Raw genomic sequence first — 22,361 nt, forward strand, 5'->3', positions numbered from 1 at the left:
GCGGTGCCTGTATAAACGATATTTATAATTATATGATCATATTTTACGTTGACAATAATTCTATTTGTCATGCCCTGACCTGAGTATTCTTTGTTTTCTTTAAATATTTTGGTTAGGTCAGGGTGTGACGAGGGTGGTTTGTGTGTTTTTGTCTCATCTAGGGTGTTTGTACTGTCTAGGTTTTTTTTGTAGATTTATGGGGTTGTGTTCATTCTAGGTGTTTATGTAAGTCTATGGTTGCCTAGATTGGTTCTCAATTAGAGGCAGGTGTTTATTGTTGTCTCTGATTGGGAACCATATTTAGGCAGCCATGTTCTTTGGGTATTTGGTGGGTGATTGTTTCCTGTGTCAGTGTTTGTGCCACACGGGACTGTTTCGGTTTGTTCACGTTTTTGTATTTGTGTTCATGTTCAGTTTTGCGTATTGGTCCGATCCTTGCTACACCTCTTCAGAGGAAGAAGAGGACGACAGCCGTTACACTATTACACAATTTATGATATATCACAACTTCATTTTATTTTCCTGCATAAATTAAATCAGGATTATGCCTCTACTGCCATTCATTCCAATTAGACTGGTTTGGATTTATCCCTGACCAATATGGCTGCCATTTTCCACCCATTCTGGAACTTTGAGGGTTTATAACATAGTCCCTCCAGTAATATAATAGGATCTCTATGGAGCCACATCAGTTAACATCATTTGAATGAACATTCTACACATGTCACAATACTAGGCAGCCATTGCGAGTATACCCATGAGTTTACCAGTCAAATTGCCATGGTTATAGGTTCCAAGTCCGTTCTATTCATTCTATTTCTATGTGTGCTGCTGCAGGGAGGGGGGCATTGTCTAGGGCAACCGAAGACTCGTTTGCTACAATACCCTGCTTGTTTCAGCCATGAGTAAAGAGTCCATGATACCGCAGAAACGGACTTAACCATGCGAATGGCCAGCAGTCCTGTCTTCAGTCAGCTGTTCGTTCTACAAAAAAAATCATAACGGTCATGACGGTTATTTTATTTTCATGACGGTCTTCATTCATAACATCGGTTACATGGTTATACGGTAATTGTGCTATCCCTAGTGAAAGTCATATCAATTCTTCAATGGACAAAGAGTCTACATTTATTTAGAGAGGATCAGTTCACAATTCAGTACAAACCTGGAGAAGTGTTCTCATTTACAACTGACATCTTGGAGTTATTGTTTGGATTCAGTTACTGAAGTAGGCTATAGAGAAAATTTAAACAAGTGAAAAAGGTAGCACTAAGCATGTCGTATTGGTTTCTGTTTAAAGACGCAAATCACAAATTGCCCCAATTGACTTTTTCATAAATACATATTCAAAAATAATTGTATTCATGCACATGCTTTGCCTTCAATCACAATAACTCATTTCTGTTTTTTTCTTGCAGAAAATGTTGTCTACAGATCCTGAAGATGAGCATTTTGAGAGGTGAGAGACATCCTGAAACTTTGTTAGGAATACATGCACATTCCTTGCTACAGTCTCATGTCTAAGAGTCCTAATGACTATCTGCAAACCTGTGCAGCAGGGAGTTTGAAATGTGTCCGTAGTAGAGAACAGCCATGAAACAGATCAAGGCCAAAATTAGCTGAACAAACACAGTACGTTGACCCTTGCGGGACAGACTTGGCACAGTGTATCAACTGTGGTGGAGGAGGCCCTTCTGACAGAACAATCCAAACGTTCCACTTGGGTTGAGCTGTCTTCATTTTCCCCTCCAATATATATATCAACCCCACATCAACAAGGACTGTGAGGACCTTTCACAAGACTGACAGAGCACCTGAATCACACCATTTTGTGGGCCAGAGGAGCCAGCATGTGTATAGAGAAACCAGTGATCCAATACCTGTCTGGGTTCAAGTTTCAAGTTACAAGTTTTTGGGATATGCATGGTATACATTGTCCAATGAAATGCTTACTTGCAGGTTCCTTTTTGTCTGTGCAACAACAATAAGAAATAGTGAAACATAAATGGCAGTAGAATAGAATAAACATTTTAGCATAAGTATAATACAGGCACAATTTATAGTCCAATATTTACACGTGTATTGGGGGATGGGGGGGCAAGTGTATAAATTGAGCACAGGAGGTTGGTGGCATCTTAATTGGGGAGGACGGGCTCGTGGAAATGGCTGGAGCAGAGCTAGTGAAATGGTATCAAATACATCAAACACATGGTTTCCATGTCTTTGATGCCATTTCATTCGCTCCGTTCCAGCCATTATTATGAGCAGTCCTCCCCTCAGCAGCCTCCACTCAAATTGAGCAGTATAATAATTCAGTTGCTTCTAATAAAGTAAAAAGAGGTATGCAGCCCGACGCACAGAATGTTCAATTTGTCTGAGTAAATTCAGTTTTAAATCCAATTACAGAATTATGCCGAGTATGATTGTTGATCTTCTTTACACCGATATTTGATTGGCTAATTAGTTGTCCATTAAAAACCCTACATTTACATGACATGAGAACCACAGAAACACAGTGGTGGCCATGGAGCAAAACCCAATGATTCTGCTCCATGCAGATGGACCTGCTTTTCAGCTGTGCAAATGAAAGACGAAGTGTTGTTCAAGGCAAGGGATGGAAAGTTGGCCACAAAAAGAGAAAGAGTAACATACAAGTTGCTAACTGAAAATGTAATGGAAAAAATAATAGCAGCAGTTAGCTGAGAGAAAATAATTTGTGGAGAATGTCTCTCCTGTATTGTGAGTGTTCAATTAATAAGCTGCCCATCTTTATGGAGATATAATACTAGGGGGGAATGCTACACATTGACCAGATTTACCATCTCTGGCAATGTTTAGTGACCTCAGGTATGAAACAACATCCAGGGTAACATATGTAAACCCATATGTATGCATACCAGTGGAGGCTGCTGAGGGGAGAATGGCTCATAATAATGGCTGGAATGGAGTCAATGGAATGGTATCAATCCTGTGGTTTCCTGTTGGTTGATACCATTCCATTGACTCCATTCCAGCTATTACAATGAGCCTCCACTGATGCATACATGATTGTAGGTCACCACTGAGTGTGTATGACCTGCCTCCTCAGCAATTTTTCAACTTAATAGCAAAGCGACAAGAGTATCTTGACATGGCGAGCTCACTCCCTCATGCTGTTCATATGCCACAAATCTGTTATTCAAACCTAGGGTAATTTACTACCACATAATGCCTAACTTTGTTATTCATGCTAGGGTTTATGACACCATTGTTCTCCTGGGTGAGCATTTTCTTCAGAAGGTAGGGAAAGTAATGTAATGATTTAAGTTAAGCAGAGAGAAACAACAGGGTTGTTTGCATTGGGCCATTTGCTCTCCAGCTATGTTGAGACTCCGGGAGATCAAACAGGACAACTGCCACAGCTGAATGCTTTATAGTGCAGAGAGGGAGCTATGTGGACAGAGCTACAACTCCTATCTTGAACTCTCTCCTGAAAGAGGTTTACTATTTATTTCAGATAAATCATGTAGGCTGCAAACATCATGTTTTAGTTGTAAGTGTAATTAGATGTGAGAAAAACGAATTGTCATCAGCTCTATCCTGTCCGAATACTTATTGTAACTGGCTACCAACTACTACAATGATCATTTCGAAACGACTTCATGTCTTTAGAAACACTTTCCATTGGCTTAGTCCCAATGTCCCATGATTGCCATAAGCCGCATTATGTAAATATAAAGTGGTTAACGAATAATTAGTATTTCATTGGCCAACAACCACATCTGAGCCCCGTCTACTCTGTTAGACCCCTCCCATGTAGAGCCGCCCTGAAGACTGGGCCCTTTTTGAATGACAGCGCTTGGGAAGGAATACGAATGTTTGTCTAATTTCACGCAGCTACAGCGTCGATGAGCAGCAGTCGAAGAACTCCATTCTAACTGAATGGATTGGCATGGGGAGAAGCGGACCTCAAAACTTGGCTAAGCGGCAGCTTTGGAACTGTATTACTTTTACGATGGTTTTACTTTCGCTGCTGCTCCGACCAGGTAAGGCAACATTATGTATGTTCGTTCTCCTGTGTGCATGCAAAACATTTTTCCCGCACCCCGAATGATTGATGGAAGACTTTCTTGGCTATGTTAATGGTGCGAGACTAGTTCACAAAAACACTTACGCTTTCGGGAATAGTTATGAACTGAAACATGGGAATGTATTTTGTTTACCCTGTATATTTCTGTTAAGTTGGAGTTATAGTCAAACAGTGATTGGTTACAAGTTAAGTCGGTAATCGACGAGCTAACTTGCTGCGTGCCTAAAACGGGCAGTTAGCGGCTAGCTGAACTACACGATCTAAGGTAGTTTGCTAACCGTTTGCCCAAAGTATCTAACGTCAGCTAAATGCATTATATCTCGGAACAGTTTTTTTTTCACGGTCGAAGCTAGTTAGACCTAATGATGTATTCACACACGAAGTCTAAAATAAAGTTTAACGTTACTTGTAGAAGTTGGATAATTAAGCACATTAGCATTTAGCTTGCTAGCCTTTTCACGTCGCATTTGCAAATTGTATTCGAAAATGTTTGTGAAGTAGCGACACATGGCTAACACGTTTTAACATGTAAGTGAGCTTGCTAACTGTTAACGCCGTGGTTAGTTGTAGTCGACGGTGTTTTAAGTTCACGCTTCATTTGTTATTACAATGCATTGGCCAGACTTTTCGGCCTCTGAACGTGTCCAACGTAACTTTAAAAAACTTCGTCCCGAGCTTTGTATGCATGAGCAATACGACACATTGTGTAAGTGTGGTGATTTGTTAGTTTGAATAACTTTTGAAGGTCTTTGAAAAAGTACGTAATGGCTAGTTAACGTTACAAGTTTAAGTCACGAGTGGTTACAGATAAATACATGGGGATTTGAGACGTATGTGMTTTTGGTCCAATCGTTTCGTGATATGTTGTAATGTTTTGACAATTTTCACCGTAGATCCTTAGATAAGCTTCAGAAAGTTGTACGCTATACATTCAAATAAATGGAATTGCATTGCAACACAGTATCCTACAAATTGGTATTGTTAGTGATAGTTGAATTTTAAATTCTTACTTCCCCATAACGTTGTAGACTGCTATGCCATGGTTATTGTGCATTTTGGTTGGTGTATTCATGTACATAGCAGGATGCGTAAGACCATTCTTATAATACTGGATATGCCATGCTTGCCTTGTTTACATTCTAAAGCCACCCTCATATTTTGTTTCCATTAAATAGTTCTCACGCCTATTTAAAAAAAAAAAAAAAAAAAATCTATGCAAATTCGTCCTATTCTCATCTTAATCCTTTCCCTTTTCCGCACATTGTTCTAACATTGCGTCTTGTCAAGGTCTGACCATAAAGCCTTTAGAGATGGACATGGTTGTTGATTGCGCTCTAGGCTGTGATTGCCAAACTGACAACATTCTAAGCAGAGTTCGGTGACCTCCCTGCAAGCACACGGATCATTGGCGCAATTCAGAAGAGGGATGTAGAATGCTTCTAAATTGACCTCACACGACATCTCAGTTTTGATGAACAGTTGCCGAGACCCATGTAGGGCATTAGTCACTTGAAAATGTTCACACACAGTTTGCAACCAATTATCTTTCCCCACTGTTTGGGGGAAAAATTTATAAAAAATGACAAGATTTGTATTATTGCAAGCTCATCATGCCTTTTGGTGTTAACAGTCTGGAGGCCTAGTGTTAATTATCCGATCTTCTGTCAACGTGAATATGATTATTGTTCATAGTTCTGTTTTTAGTCTTATTATTAAAGTGTATGTGACACTTTCACAGGTGAGGCAATAAATGAATGTCATGCAATGCACCTGTCACCTCAAGATAAGCCTATAGGCTTCTCAAACGTGAAACATCGGAATACATAGTCTCCTTGTTACCCCCAAAACAAATTTACTGCCAGATACACAGTGCTGAGTAATAACTTAACACAGGAAGTGCTGAATTTATACGATCTTGACTGGGTCTTACATCCTTGCCTTCGACCAGCTGTTAGTCGGTTGCTGAACAAGCACTGCTCTTTGTGCAGTTCCTCTTGGGTCTGAAGTCAACCTCATATACATTGAGCATGTGCACCTTTATTGCGCCTCCTATTGGCCTAGCAAAATCCAAAATGCATTCATCACCCTTTAGCAAACTACAGCAGTGAAGCTAAAGGGTGCACTGTTATAGTTAGTTGTGTGGGCTATTAAGTTTTGACTGATTTTGTTCTTAGACATCGTAGGGTACCATGCCCCTGTGAGCTGGCGCATTTGGGTTTTAAGTAGCCATGTTTTCGAACGTAAACTCGATTGGTGTAATAGTTTAACTGTCCTGCTGCARGTAGCTGGGTTGTACAGCTGATGCGTTAACTCAGAAAATTAATTATAACAAAGTTATAAGGCAGTGAATAGACTAGCCTAATTACTGTGATTTCTATTGGAAACCTATTTTATATGGTCGTTAGAAGTGTTTTAGGCAGTTTTTGCATCCTCAATTTTTTGTTCTTAGGAAGAGTTCAGACAAACATATTCGTATACACCACCATTTAACTCGTTTCCGCCTCAGTGTACACAATGGTTTATTATCTAAATAAATGACTTTCCTTCCATTTTGTTTCTGATCACCAGTTGTTGGCAAGGATAAACACGTAACAGCTGTCCCCTGTTTCCTCCTCCCTACAGCACACTGCCAACAGTGCCGTATCCAACGCTGCAATGCGGAGTACGTGGCCTCTACCTCGCCCTCTAGTGGTCTCCAGGAAGACTCCCCGTCCGATGTGGACTACTGCATCGCCCTGCGCGCCTACGCCCTGTGTACCCGCCGCACGGCGCGCAGCTGCAGGGGTGACCTGGTCTACCACTCGGCTGTGTTCCGTATCAAAGAGCTCTTCACCCAGCACAACTGCTCCAGCGACGGACCCACCTCCTCGGCCAAGGCCCCTAGCACCTCCAGGCCAGTCGTGTCCGAGCTGTGCGACTACGAGAGCCGTGTGCTGGCCTCGGGCCCTGCCGGCCAGGGAAAGAAGTATGCCCACTGTGGATTATTCGGGGACCCACACCTGCGGACGTTCCGCGACGAGTTCCAGACCTGCAAGGTGGAGGGGGCGTGGCCTCTTATCGATAACCGTTACCTGTCGGTGCAGGTGACCAACGTACCTGTTGTCCTGGGCTCCAGCGCCACCGCCACCAGCAAGGTAGGCCAAGTCATGGGTTCATGTATGGGGGTTTTGCTGTCAGTAAAACATAGGGCCTCAATCATAACAAAGGTACCTGAACTGTATGTCATACATTGAATTCGAAAGGAGACTGACACAATGGTTCAAGATATACACACACCTCAAGTTGTCTCCGTTGACTTCACCTCTCATTCCTTTTCCAGACACCAGGGGAGAGAGGGCTATTTAGTGGTGTTGGATCACAGACATGCTTGAGCGCTCTACCTTTAACACATGGGTGGTCAGTCATATGGTAGTGATTAACGCCTGCCCCAACATTTCCCTCTCCCACAATTAGATTTTTTATTTTTATTAGAAAAAAATTCTCCGCTGCAGTCAAATAATGAACAGATATTTTTCTTGAAATATGGAATAATTAGAAAAATATTTAGATTTTAAATGTTTTATTCTARTGATTTGTTTGGTTTATCTTAATAGCATTTTATCCTGAAGTCAGTATTTAAACCTTGTTCTTCATATTGAAGGCCACACTTGGAGCTTGTCTTACTACATTTGTAGATATGCACTGGATGAATACAGCACTTGGTAGACACTAAAAAGTAGGGCTACTATCAATTTAGACTAGCTTACCATGCCACATTTGCTAAAATAATCTGGTTTCATTAGTGATTTTTTTTTTAGCTCATGTAGATTACAAGAAAATACACAAAGGATTGGGTCTTGGACTACCTAGACCTCTGCGAAGATCTATAGGCCTAGGCCAAAACATCTAGGCATAGGCTAGATTTGATAAAAGCCAAAGTGATAATGACTGGTCTGAAAGTTTCTTTCAGATCAGTTTGCTGAAACTCAAGAGCTTTTGTAAATAACCTATGCTAGATTGCATATGAGTTTGAAGTAAACCAAACACTACTAAAGGGAGAACAGATTTCAGAGCCAACTATTTCAAATTATTATTTTTTGTGCATATGGGTGGAGGGAATGCAACGCCAATACCGCATGCCCCCACCGTCCGCTTGAATTGGGGCAACTGTCAGAGTACAGAAAGGAAAATCCTTCATCAAATACAGTATCCCCTTAACTGTGAAGTGAACCATAGCCAGCTCTTTGACAAAGCCTTGAAAAAATGTTGGCGTAGTACTAGAAATCCAGGCTCGACTCCAGAGTCGTGTCAGAGCTCTGGCACAGTGGCAGTTGTGGTGGAAGGTATTTCTGATTTTCTGGGACTATCAGACAGCTGGGTTTGTTTTGACCCATCACTCTTGTAAGAAAGAGTATGGAGCCATACATTTGCCATGGTTTATGACATTTACAGTATTTGTTTTAGATGGCACAGATTCATGTGGGAACACTCATTAGTTGGCCTAGACGTTTCTTTGGATTTGGTTATTTCCAAGTTAGTGGTCCAAGACCTTACCAATGTGTTGCTGATGCTTTCTAGTCCATATTTACTGGAAAATAATAGTATACTGAATATTTCTGCCCATGGTGCTTTCCTTCCATCAGATTACACAAAAGCTCTTATACCTTTTCCAAGCGAAAGACTGGAGTTTGTTTTCAAACTTTAAAATGAACTCTTCATGTCATAAAAAGTTAAGGTCCTGCTGACACACTGTGGCTCAAAATGGTACTACACCTCTGATGGCGTCTGCTGCTTAGTAGTTAGTAATCAGGGTGTATGCAGGATAGTGCTTCAACCGCTTTTACCATCAGCATATAACTATGTACTAACAGTTGTCCACCAAACAATACTACAGAAAGTAAGATTTTTATAATTCAATTTTGATTTCAATGGAATCATTAATTGACTTGCCTTTGTTTCTTCATTGTTCTCTTCCAGATAACGGTGATCTTCAAGTCGTACCACGGCTGTACAGAGCAGAAGGTATACCAGGCCACCACCGAGGACCTTCCCTCTGCCTTCCAGGATGGCTCTCGGAGTGGCGGGGAGGGGGGCAGTCTGTGGATCGTAGAAAAGGTTGGCTCCGGGGGACGCCTGGTGACAATCCAGGCCCGCTACATTGGGACGTCCATCATAGTGCGCCGAGTGGGGCGCTACCTTACCTTCGCCATCCGCATGCCAGAGGACACCCTTGACTTTTCTGAGGAGAACAGTGGGCTGCAGCTTTGTCTGCACGGGTGCCCTCGCAACGAGCTCATCAAGGAGCACACGCTGGGGCGCCAGCCCCTTCACCCCCGCCTCCCGGGCTCCGGGGGTAACCCGGAGCTGGGGCCCCTACTGCCCCCACATCAGATCTACACAGTGGAGCGTGCCACAGCCAAGTGCAGGGAGACCCTGCAAGTGGAGGACATATACTTCCAGTCATGTGTGTTTGACCTGCTCACCACAGGGGACCCTGAGTTCTCCATGGCAGCCTACGGGGCTCTGGAGGATCTAAAGGCCCTTCCTCCCAGCAAACTCAAGCAAAACTCTCCCAGGACTCCTCATGTTCAACAAAACAGAGGGGGGCCACACACATTGGCCACAGCCACCCCCAGTCTGGTCACACTCCTGCTCCTGGTTCTACTGCTTTTGTAAAGAGTGAATACGACACGCAAACAAAGTGGACGTAATGCCAGCTTGAAGGAGTGTCTTTTTGCATTTGTGAATGTTGTAGTTCTTTTCCTGTCACTAAACCATTTTGTAGGATTGATCCCTCAAAGGATACCAGTCCTTCTTGTCCCCCCCAGACACACGTTGGCTGCCAGCTTCTACCACTTAATTGAGTCCCGAGCCTGAATGCACGCAGTCAGGTGGGATCGGTGGTTAAGTGCGTAATGCGCTCTCTATTGTCACACTTGTAAATTGGATTAAGACAGTTGCAGGATGCGTAAATGGGAAATTCATCGTAATGTGGTTCTGTGCACCGGCTGTAAGGCAGCTTATCAAAAAGAATATTTTTTTAAATTTCATATTTTTGGGGAATCAAGATGCACACAATCGTGTCAGATATCATCAGAGAATGTATCAGGCTTACGTGTAAATAGTCTATAGTGCAGGGACTTCTGGAATGTGTATCATTAGGCACTTAACGGTTGACACACCAAGTTTAGTTCCTCAATGTTGTCATATTTACTGGAAAATGTTTCTTACATGGGATGATCCAACAACTAAACGAAAATACTACCTATCCAAATGTATTTGGGTTTTGGTGTAATATTCTCAGTACTTTTCACTCCACCCAAGTGTGATTGCATTATCAGTTAAGTGAAACACTCCCTCTTCAAGCTGCTTGGCTTCCAGTTTTTTTTAAAGGTAAAGAAACAATCTCTATATAATAATAATATATTGAAAGAGTGTATGTGTTTTATATTGTGTACATTTGCCTGTGTATAGATTGTTTTTAACTGTTTTACACTTGTTGTGATTAGTTAGGTATTTTTGAATGAACTAATGCGTTTTACCTTATCTGTAATTTTCCATATTAAAAAGTGTTGGACACCATCTTTGTTTGTCATTTTTGATTCTTAAGCTTTCAACAGTCAATGTCTACGGCACAAGGATTCGGTATGTGAGTGGGACCATGGAGAATATTTGCTAGTGTAAATCTGACAGTTTACTCAGAATTGACAGTCTTCCTAAAGGGTTGCAATTTATATTTAGCATAGGCCAGTGGCTTTCTACATACAGTGCCTTCAGAAGTTGTTGCTCCTTGACCTTTTACGTTTTTGTTACAGCCTGAGGTTAAAATGGAATACATTTACATGTTTTTGTCACTGGCCTACACTCAATGTCAAAGTGGGATTGTTTTTTGAAATCTTCACATTTGACTGTTCCTGAGTTTAGCTTAAATCTATGGCAAGACCTGAAAGGTTGTCTAGCAGTGGAGGCTGCTAAGGGGAGGATGGCTCATAATGGTTGGAATGGAGTCAATGGCGTGGTATGAAACACAGATTGCAGTTTCCATTTGCTTGATCCCACTCCATTCCAGCCATTATTATGAGCCGTCCTCCCCTTAGCAGCCTCCACTGTTGAGCAATCAACAATTTGACAGAATTTGGAAATAATAACTGGCAAATGTTGCACAATCCAGGTGTGGAAAGCGCTTGGATTTACCTAGAAAGACTCAGTTGTAATTGCTGCCAAAAGTGATTCTAATGTATTGACATTTTTAATCCCACTTTGTAACAACAAAATGTGGTTAAAGTCAAGGGGTGTGAAGACTTAATGGAGGCACTTCATGTAAGTCTTAAATGAGTGAAACCAATAAAGCCTTTAATTGGTGGAAAAACCTTTGTTTAAAAAAATATATAAATACATTTGTCATTAACACAGACTGCCCACAAGGCCCACTTTGCAGTTTTGGGTAAATAGAATACGTTCTAGAAACACCCAGGATGTATTTAAGATCAAGGCATTAGGTGTTCTGATTGTGTTGAACGACGGGAACATTTGTGTCATGAACCGTGTGGAAGGGATTTACGTGCCAACAGAAAAGATCAATTTCTGCTGCGCACTGGAGCCTATTCCACAGATTGACAAGCCAGGGATATTGATGGCTTTCCATCTAGCCCACTCAACAGGGCTTCCCGTTGACAAGTTGGAACTCTACATGTTAACCGTTCTGGAATTAATTTAGATTCAGCCAAGTGGGTAACTAGTATTTGTATAAAGATCTACGCCAAATCATTTATAATTTTTGACATATGAAGAGGGACAGGGTGTTCTCTCCAAGTGAGAGTAAAACCAGTGGTGTCATTTGGCCTGGGCTCCAGGGATTCAGCCCCGGATGTTTTTGATCCAGCCCCCAACCTTTTGATGTCCACCCCCTTATGACTGAGTTTCCATAACCAAATACATGTTTTACTGACAAATGTTAATGAAAAAAATGTACAATACAATATACTGCACTAGGCAGTAGCAAGCACTGCAAGAAGCCCCTGGAGTGACGCGGTGCCTGCTGTGATTGGTCGCAATTTCTCAACACAGTGGACCGCTCGTCCCTTGACCACCCCTACAGCACCGGTTAGATGTCAATGTGACTCAGCAAAATGCCCCCCTGTGGACTGAAGCTGAACTATACTAAAGCATTTTTAACCCTGTTTAACATTAGCAATGTTGAGGAAGTAGAACTGACAAAATGAAATGAATCATAGAGGTCCTATAACCTGTTCCATTCTACAGGTAAACATGTTTGGCTCATGTGTGTTATTTCCATATAGGTTATGTAACTATTTGTAAAAAACTGCCCATTATGGAGTTGGTGAAATTATTTCTTTGAGCTTTTATTTGTATTTCTCTTTATTTATTTGACACTTACTTTTTTTGTTGATGTTGCATTGTCGAGAGGTCAACCTGCAAGTAAGTATTTCATTGCACTGTGTACTCCATGTTTATCATGTGTATATGACGAATAAGCAAACTTGAACTTAGAATGGAAGGGAGGGGGAGGGGGGGGGGGCAGCCAGAAAGAGAGGAGAAAAGATGGCCAGCTTTGTGGTTAGATTGTAGGTGAACAAAACATTGAAAAATACATAGGCCCATAAATTATGTGTCCTCGAATGTTATGTAATCTAAAAATCTCACATTAGCTGGTAGAACTGACAAAATCAAATTAACCTTAGAGTTCTTATAGTTCTTATTCCAAAGGTAATCTTTTTTGGGCTCATGTCACTTTATATTCATATAGCCTACAGGCTACGTAGCTTCTTATCTGTCATGTTTGGAGTTGTGTTGCGCTGTAATGCAGAAATATCCCTATGGGGTTAGTTAGGGACCATTTGATAAATTACACAATGTACATGGGACAATATGTAAATATTCCAATAGCTCCAAATTTCAATGACTTAAAAACCTCAAACCAACTACAAATTGTAGAAATGTATAAACAAATACTGAACCCATTTAATGAGAAAACTAAAAGGTGTGCAGCATGAAAATATTGTCTAATTTACATTGTGTAATTTATTGACGGTCCCTAACTGATCCCGGGACAAGACTATCCAAAGCCGAAGTCAGGTTGCACACCAGTCAGCTAAAGCTAATTGGGAAAATAATTTGGCTCTTCCTACTTACGCACGCACTCATCAAATCACACCCTGAAACCAACACACGTGTGAATTCAATCATAGCTTTTAGCATTTCTTAATTAACCAAATCTAAAAGGAGGCCAAATCAGGTCGTGCCGTCACCCTTTAAAACGAACTAATGACATGTTGCACCTCTACCTTGATACCTTTCAGATGAGCCAAGGAGGACAGATGAGAACAGCAGACCAGTGGAGCATTTAGAACAGCAGCAGCCAGAGGCAAATGGAAGGGAAGACGATGATTTAGGTGACCCTGATACAGGCCAAAACAAGTTAAGTTACCACAGTATCCCCTTGATCGTTTTGGATTGCAAAACTAAAGAGACACTTGAGAGAAGACAAAGAGACAGACAACAGAAGAGTAGGATATGATGGAGATGGAGAGAGACACTACAAAAACATAACAGTCCATAACAGAAGAGGATAGACAAAGAACACAGTAAGAAACAAGAACCTGAGACAGCAACAGACAAGACACAGACAAAGTGACAGAAGAGGGCAAATGGAGAGAGAACAGAGGTGAGTTGAGCACACAGACTGTAGCACTTCAAGCTGCTTTATAGATTCTAATTAGTTGTATTTATTTGCACAAATTCTAAGAGGTGAAATACAGACAGTGAAAAAGTTAAACATAGTTTACAAAGAATAGCTGAGGTAAAAAGGCCAGAGAAATTACTATTAAAACAATTGTTTKTTTTACACTTTTTACAACCAGGACAGGACGAGAAAGGAGGGTAGACAAGAGACAGCAACATAAACAGCAACAGAAGAGGGCAGACGAGAGACAGCAACATAGAAGAATAAGAGACCGCAACATAGAAGAATTAGAGACAGCAACAGAAGAGGGCAGACGAGAGACAGCAACAGACAACACAGAGAAAGTGATGGAGAGAGACAGAGGAGGGGTGAGCACAGTAGACTGTATCACTTAAAGCTGCTCTATGGATTCTAATTACTGCACAGTGTGTGCGTGTGTGTGTGAGAGAGAGCGAGAGAGAGAGAGAAAGAGGGTGTTTGGGTACTGTAGGATTCTTTAATCCGTTTGGCTCATTGCACAGGTCAGAGTCTATGTGTTCCAGAGTAGATAGTGGAGAGATCCACAGATCCACAGTAACAGCTGTAATTGGGTACTGGCAGTGTCTGCAGATGTTCTCCGTATCCATAGCCAGAATGATTTTGCAGTGCATGGTGATCGAACAGGTTTCCTGTTAAAATCAGAAGTGTAGGGAGGGTGAAGTCTGTGAATCCCAAAAATAGCAATTATACAGATGATTATCAAAACATGCACACAGCTGTGTTTTTTGTGGTAAATGTGAGAGAGAAAAACTATTTTGATAATGGTTGTCATACACATAACTTGTCCATAATGTAGAGGCCTGTGGGATATTCATTGAAGAGATAAGGGAGGAGGATGGTACGTGTGATCTGCATAACAACATTATCAATACCTATTGACATACCTTTGTATGCCTTTTCCTCTGTATACCTACAGACACAAAAGTGAGCAGTTCAGTCATCTGCACCCAATACAGCTAGCCTTGAACATATTCGTATAGCCTACATATTCTTACCTCTTTGTTGATTGATATCCAGTGAATTGTGTCGATTTTCTGTTTTAGAAAGATTTGCACAAATATGAAAAGATTGTTGGTATCATCATAAAACAATATCAGTTTAGATCATACAAGGGACAAACCTTACCTTAAACTGAGATCTTTAAATATTTCAGTTAAGTGCCTGCTGTACTTTCAAATTTAAATCCAAATCTTTTAGTTGGGCCGTTAGGTTTCTCTAAGAACCCCCACCAACTAGGAGGTTCCTCGATGAACCCCACTTCCTATAGGGTTCTTGGAATAACGTTTTGGGGGCATTTTCAGTGTCAAGAACCCTAAGGTTCTTTGAAGAACTTTGAGGATCTTAGAAGAACCCTTGCTGAACCCCTAATTTTTAGAGTATGGCAGGTGGGAAGGTGCAAGTTACCTGAAAAAAATATATTCTTGTTGTTGTACGTATTTCCTGTTCCCACCGCAAACACTCACATCACATATGTCTCACAACTACACTCCCCCTTCATCCCCTGGAACTGTCCAGTGCTTGTCGCACTATGCCACATGGCCTCAAATTACACTGTTCTGATTCTTTGTAGCCCACACCTTTAAAATATTTAAATAATAACACTTTTGATTCATCAGCTGTTGTTGTTGTGATGGAGGATCATTTCCAGTTTTTAACCTCTACCGCTTCTCTCTCCCGGATCCGGGATCCTCCTCATCAAAAAAGCTGACTAGCATAGCCTAGCCTAACGCGACAGGGATATCATAGGTTTAAAAATATATATATTTACGCGGTCTCCTCTGAACAGTTGATGTTGAAATGTCTATTACTTGAACTGTGAAGCATTCTTTTGGGCTGCAGTCTGAGGTGCAGTTAACTCTAATGAACTTATCCTCAGCAGAGGTAACTCTGGGTCTTTCCTGTGTCGGTCCTCGTGAGAGCCAGTTAAGGAAAGAAATTCCACAAATTAACTTTTAACAAGGCACACCTGTTAATTGTAAGGGACAAAGATCGTAGTTTTTGGAGAAATGTCCTCTGGTCTGATGAAACAAAAACAAAACTGTTTGGCCATAATGACCATTATTATGTTTGGAGGAAAAAGGGGGAGGCTTGCAAGCCAAAGAACACCATCCCAACCGTGAAGCACGGGGGTGGCAGCATCATGTTGTGGGGGTGCTTTGCTGCAGGAGGGACTGGTGCACATCACAAAATGGATGGCATTATGAGGGAGGAAAATTATGTGGATATATTGAAGTAACATCTCAAGACATCAATCAGGAAGTTAAAGCTTGGTTGCAAATGGGTCTTCCAAATGGACATTGACCCCAAGCATACTTCCAAAGTTGTGGCAAAAGGGCTTAAGGACAACAAAGTCAAGGTATTGGAGTGGCCATCACAAAGTCCTGACCTCAATACTATAGAAAATTTGTGGGTAGAACTGAAAATGCGCGTGCAAGCAAGGAGGCCTACAAACCTGACTCAGTTAAACCAGCTCTGTTAGGAGGAATGGGCCAAAATTCGCCCAAATTATTGCGGGAAGCTTGTGGAAGGTTTGACCCAAGTTAAACAACTTAAAGGCAACGCTACAAATACTAATTTAGTGTATGTAAACTTCTGACCCACTGGGATTGTGATGAAAGAAATAAAAGCTGAAATAAATCATTCTCTCTACTATAATTCTGACATTTTACATTCTTAAAATGAAGTGGTGATCCTAACTGACCTAAAACTGAATTTCTACTTGGATTAAATGTCAGGAATTGTGAGGAAGTGAGTTTAAATGTATTTGGCTAAGGTGTATGTCAACTTCTGACTTCAACTGTACCCTATGGATCCACAAACCTATTCTTTCCCCTCCTCCTACACATATTCATATTCACCCTATTTCACACTCCCATCTCTCACACACACACCTGCCATAGAACAGTTATTGACATATTTCCTATTTTGTATTGTCTTTCAGTGTACATTTAGCCCATTGGAATTGGCTACTTATAGCTTTATTTCCTAGAAAAGAACAGTTACTTGGGAAAGTAGAGTATAGATTGTATTGGGAGAGGGGGAAAGAATATTGTCTCAACTTACGATAAACTGGTCTTAACTCTTCCGCTTGTTTTGGTTCGACCAGCGCCTAGCCGAAAGAGTGTGTTCGTATACTCCCTTAAAATACCTCTTTGGGCTAGGGGGCAGTATTTTCACGTCCGGATGAAAAGCATGCCCAAAGTAAACTGCCTGCTACTCAGGCCCAGAAGCTAGGATCTGCATATACTTAGTAGATTTGGATAGAAAACACTCTGAAGTTTCTAAAACTGTTAGAATAATGTCTGTGAGCATAACAGAACTGATTTGGCAGGCAAAACCCCGAGCACAATCCATCCAGGGGGGAAAAAATTGAAGTCATTGTGTTTCCCATTGGGTTTCTATTGAAAGCCCTATTTATGAGGAACCTGGTTGCAGTTCCTATGGCTTCCACTAGATGTCAACAGTCTTTAGAAATTGGTTGATGTTTTTCTTTTGAGATATGAAGAAGTAGTGTAAGTGTCACTCCAAGTGGACTCTACTGTTTGGTGCGCGTAAACTGGAATGCGCTTCATGTTGTTTTTATCCGGTATTGAACACAGTATATTCCGTTTTAAATTTTATCGATGATTTCAATTTTAGGATACCTGAGGTTGAATTAGGAACGTTGTTTGAAATGTTTGGACCAAGTTTACAGGTAACTTATTAGATACTTTGTAGGCATGTTGGGCGAGTTGAAACCGGTGTATTTCTGAATCAAACGCGCCAAATAAATGGACATTTTTGGGACATAAAGAAGGACATTATCGAACAAAAGGACAATTTGTGATGTTTCTGGGACATTTTGGAGTGCCAACAAAAGAAGATCTTCAAAGGTAAGGCATTAATTATATCGTTATTTATGACTTTTGTCGCGCACCTGCCTGGTTGAAATCTGATTTTCATGTGTTTGTATGCGGGGGGCTGTCCTCAGATAATCGCATGGTCTGCTTTCGCCATAAAGCCTTTTTGAAATCTGACACAGCGGCTGGATTAACAAGAAGTTAAGCTTTATTTTGATGTATTACACATATATTGTCGTGAATGTTGAATATTGATATTCCTGTAGTTTGAATTTGGCGCACTACAATTTCACTGGATGTTGTCAAATCAATCCCGCTAAAGGGATTGGCGCATGAAGGGACCCATAAGAGGTTTTAAAAGACCTTTGCATGAAAAATGAGAAAAAGCGGCAATAGTACTGTTTGTCCATCTTAAAAAAGCCTCCAAATAGTCAGAATGATTCTAAGATAACTCAAGAAATCTGTCATACATTTTGCAGAGGAGATCTTAGTTGCACAATTTTACATCTAACTAGGATGTTTGGTGCAGTATTTCTCAAGTAAAATGTTTTGCACGAAAACGAATCCCTACTGTTGACAAATGACAGACGAAGGTTGCGTAGACTTCAGCTCTGAACTTTGGCTTGCCTCAATCATTTTGTGTGTGCACAAACAGCCGAAAAAACCCTTGCCAAAGAACAACACGAACAAAACCATCACAAAATGTTGTCATAATACAGAGCCTTCGGAAAGTATTCAGACCCTCTGACTTTTTCAAAATGTTGTTACGTTACAGCCTTATTCTAAAATGTATTAAATTGTTGTTGTTTTCTCATCAATCTACAAACAATACCCCATAATGACAATGTGGAAACAGGTTTTTAGAAAAAAAATTGAAACAGAAATGCCTTATTTACATAAATATTCAGACCCTTTGATATAAGACTTGAAATTGAGCTTAGGTACATCCTATTTCCATTGATCGTCCTTGAGATGTTTCTACAACTTGATTGGAGTCTACCTGTGGTAAATTCAAGTGATTGGACATGATTTGGAAAGACACACACCTGTCTATATAAGGTCTGACAGTTGTCAGAGCAAAAACCAAGCCATGAGTTTGAAGGAATTGTTCATAGAGCTCCGAGACAGGATTGTGACGAGGCACTGGGGAAGGGTACCGAGATCTGGGGAAGGGTACCAAAAAAATTCTGTATTATTGAAGGTCCTCAAAAACCCAGTGGCCTCCATCATTCTTAGATGGAAGAAGTTTGGAATCACCAAGACTCTTCCTGAGCTGGTCGTCAGGGAGGTGACCGAGAACCAGATGGTCACTCTGACGTAGCTCCAGAGTTCCTCTGTGGAGATGGGAGAAACTTCCAGAAGAACAACCATCTCTGCAGCACACCACCAATCAGGCATTTATGGTAGAGTGGCCAGACGGAAGCCACTCCTCAGTAAAAGGTACATGACAGCTCGCTAGGAGTTTGCCAAAAGGCACCTAAAGACTCTCAGACCATGATAAGATTCTCTGAGCTGATGAAACCAAGATGAAACTCTTTGACCTGAATGCCAAGTGTCACATTTGGAGGAAACCTGGCACCATCCCTATGGTGAAGCATGGTGGTGGCAACATAATGCTGTGGCAATGTTTTTCAGTGGCAAGAACTGGGAGACTAGACTAGTCAGGCAAATATGAACGGAGCAAAGTACAGAGATCCTTGATGAAAACCTACTCCAGAGAGCTCAGGACCTCTGGGGTGAAGGTTCACCTTCCAACAGTACAATGACCCTAAGCACACAGCCAAGACAACGCAGGAGTGACTTCAGGTCTCTGAATGTTTCTTGAGTGGCCCAGCCAGAGCCCGGACTTGAACACGATTAAACAACTCTGGAGAGACCTGAAAATAGCTGTACAGCAACGCTCCCCATCCAACCTGACAGAGCTTGAGAGGATCTGCAGAGAAGAATGGGAGAAACTCCCCAAATACAGGTGTGCCAAGCTTGTAGTGTCATACCCCAAAATAACTTGAGGCTGTAATCGCTGCCAAAGGTGCTTCAACAAAGTATTGAGTAAAAGGTCTGAATAACTACGTAAATATGATGTTTCATATTTTTATTTATTTTTTAAATAAAATTGCAAAAAAATCTAAACCTGTTTTTGTTTTATCATTATGGGGTATTGTGTGTAGATTGCTGAATATATATATATATTTTTTAATCCATTTTAGAATAAGGATGTAATGTAACAAAATGTGGAAAAAGTGAAGGGGTCTGAATACTTTCCCGAAGGCACTGTAATCTTGTTTGCCCTGTTAATGGCTTATGCTAAAAAAATGTGGTGACCATTAAGATGTGTGCGTATAGCACTCTGAATGTACCTTATAAGACCTCTATTCATTCGTGTTACCTCCATTACATTCATGGAAACGGGTCACTTTTCCTAGTTTGCCAGGAGTCTGTAGGCTATAGGTGCCCTCTTCCTGCGTACAGAACATGCCATGATTATTTTACCACCCATTCCCTGCTGGGTTCCTCAGAGTTCCCCGTGCTAGCTACTTCTATCTTGCTCTACTTCCTGTTTGTGCAGCATCAGAGGGGGATGTCTATGTGTATAGAGTGTGTGTAAATGTTAGCTCAATGCTGGGCTGGCTAGTGAGTCTGCTCTCGCCTGCCATACTAGGCGTTAACAAGGTTTGGCCTGTGCTTGACAATATATTGAAAACAACAAGAAAGACAGCACAGACAGCACAGGACACTGTTAGATATGCAATACACACATGGTCCCAGTTCCCATTTAGCTAGTCAGCATGCCCCTCTATATTTTATTTCAGTATTTATTTCGCAAAGTAAGCAATTTTCTCACACGTTCTTTGCTTTATACTAGTGTCCCCATTTCAGATGACACACCAATGAGCCACAAGGGTTTGGAGATGGGCAGGAAAATGATGAAATGCGTCACCATTTTATCCACATTTATCATTATACTCTTAGCACACGCCAGATGTCCTAAATCATGTGTTCTTGGGCTGAGTGTTCATCACCCTTATTTTTAATATCGTCTGAGGAGGGGAGAAAATAGAAAGAAGCAGTTGTGCGGCCGTGGTAAAACCTGTCACAAGCAATCTAGTCTTGGCAGCCGAGCAGGCAGAGCGCTAGTTAACACGCTGATGGCTATATAGCTCCAATTGCCGCTTTAATAGTTATTTTTCTGCACTATACGGCCCTTCCTTCCTTATGACGTTTGTCAACCCTCCAACTTCAGTTGTCTTATAATTTTTTATTCCATAAATAGATGGGCTAATATGGTCCATGTTGTTCTTTGGTTGTTAACATGGTGTGGGGGAGATGAAAGTTCCATTTGCCCAGCGGTGTTAAACAAACTCAAGATTTCGGTCCTGTCCTGATTCATATTCATCTGGGAGAACCAGTGACAGCATGACAACTGCCACTAAAACTGACATGTGGGCACTGAGGGTGGGCTTAGAATAGGGGAAACTTGATATATTGAAACATCTGACAAGCCAGTACACAAATTAGGTTAGAGGATAGTCATAAATCTTAAAATAAATATTTTTCAGAGTCCAAGTTTACAAAAATGTTTTCTTGAAAATCATGTTCCTTTAAAATAGATGTCTTGTATGCTAAGAATGGTACATGTTTGTATGTAGGCTTACATTATGTAAAGGAGTAGGTACTGTAGATTGGCCATCATCCACCCTCTTTACAACCAGTCTCCCTTCACTTTCCCTTGTAAACAAGGACAATTAAAATACTAATGAGTTGAGAACAAACCCCTGAGTGATTGATACTCTCACTGGAGAAATTAATTTGATATTAATAGAGAAGTTGGCAAGATAAATAGATAGTGCCATGTGAGTCCTCTCCCTGATTGTTAAATAGTTAGATTGATGGTTGTCTTAATACAAGGTGTTCGGAGACTGAAATGAGTTGGCCTTGATAAGGATATAGAGTTCTGCATTATACAAGGTCAACAGAATATTCTCTGTCAAGTGTCTTTGTATTGTAGTGTTATTTAAGTATTAGACCGGTTATGTTATTGTTGATATAGTGATATTCTCTTCGGTCCAGATTATACTGAAAAAGATGGCGCAAGACTCTCTATATATGCAATGTATTCCAAGCACTTATTTTCTAAAGGCCAAAATGCTGGCGTTCACTGTAAACATTGACGATCCTCTTTATAGGCACTTTCTCTTCATTCATTGTAAATGTAAGGAATAAATAATTATATGACAGAGTAGAACTCCTTTTTCARAGCTTTGTGGACAGCGGCAGGTATGGCTGGTTCTCAGTGCTCAGGTTTGTATAATTTTTTCTACACGTTTTTCATGGCCTATTAAATCACATCTTGTCCTGTCGTCCCATGAATCACTGGCAGGAAGCTGGTGTGTGCTGTGCATAACGTTAACCAACTTATGCATTCAGGGCCTGGTTTGTGGACCTGGTTTGTGCCTGTGTAAGATAGAGCAAATTGTAATTCCACATACAGATACTGTTGCATAGATCTCTATAACAGAACAGCATAACATAATCCAACATGTTGTTCAGTTGCTGTAGGTGGAAGGTGTGTGGGGAGGGGGATTCTGGATGAGCCCAGCTATCTCAAAACACAGGCTTTTATACTTGACCAAGTCCATGTTTCTGTCTCTTCAATAATCGACATGACAGGAGGAACCTGAACATGTCTCTCAAACAGACAACCTGATGCAGCATGGCTACTGACCTACATATC

General features: G+C 41.1%; 1 protein-coding gene across 2 annotated transcripts; it reads left to right on the plus strand.

Moving 5' to 3' along the window:
• The first annotated feature begins 1,418 nt into the window (after positions 1-1,418).
• Positions 1,419-10,630, plus strand: LOC111975678 (repulsive guidance molecule A). 2 transcript variants are annotated; one of them, XM_024004179.1, is made up of 4 exons: positions 1,419-1,459; positions 3,877-4,025; positions 6,692-7,203; positions 9,026-10,630. In XM_024004179.1, the coding sequence occupies exons 1-4, from the start codon at positions 1,422-1,424 to the stop codon at positions 9,722-9,724; spliced, it is 1,398 nt and encodes a 465-aa protein (XP_023859947.1). In that variant the 5' UTR covers positions 1,419-1,421; the 3' UTR covers positions 9,725-10,630. The 2 variants fall into 2 exon arrangements, with proteins under 2 accessions (XP_023859947.1, XP_070303638.1); XM_070447537.1 differs by lacking the exon at positions 1,419-1,459 and adding an exon at positions 3,092-3,189.
• The last annotated feature ends 11,731 nt before the right edge of the window (positions 10,631-22,361 follow it).

This window comes from Salvelinus sp. IW2-2015, linkage group LG16 (assembly GCF_002910315.2).
Source record: "Salvelinus sp. IW2-2015 linkage group LG16, ASM291031v2, whole genome shotgun sequence".
NCBI classification, from domain to species: domain Eukaryota; kingdom Metazoa; phylum Chordata; class Actinopteri; order Salmoniformes; family Salmonidae; genus Salvelinus; species Salvelinus sp. IW2-2015.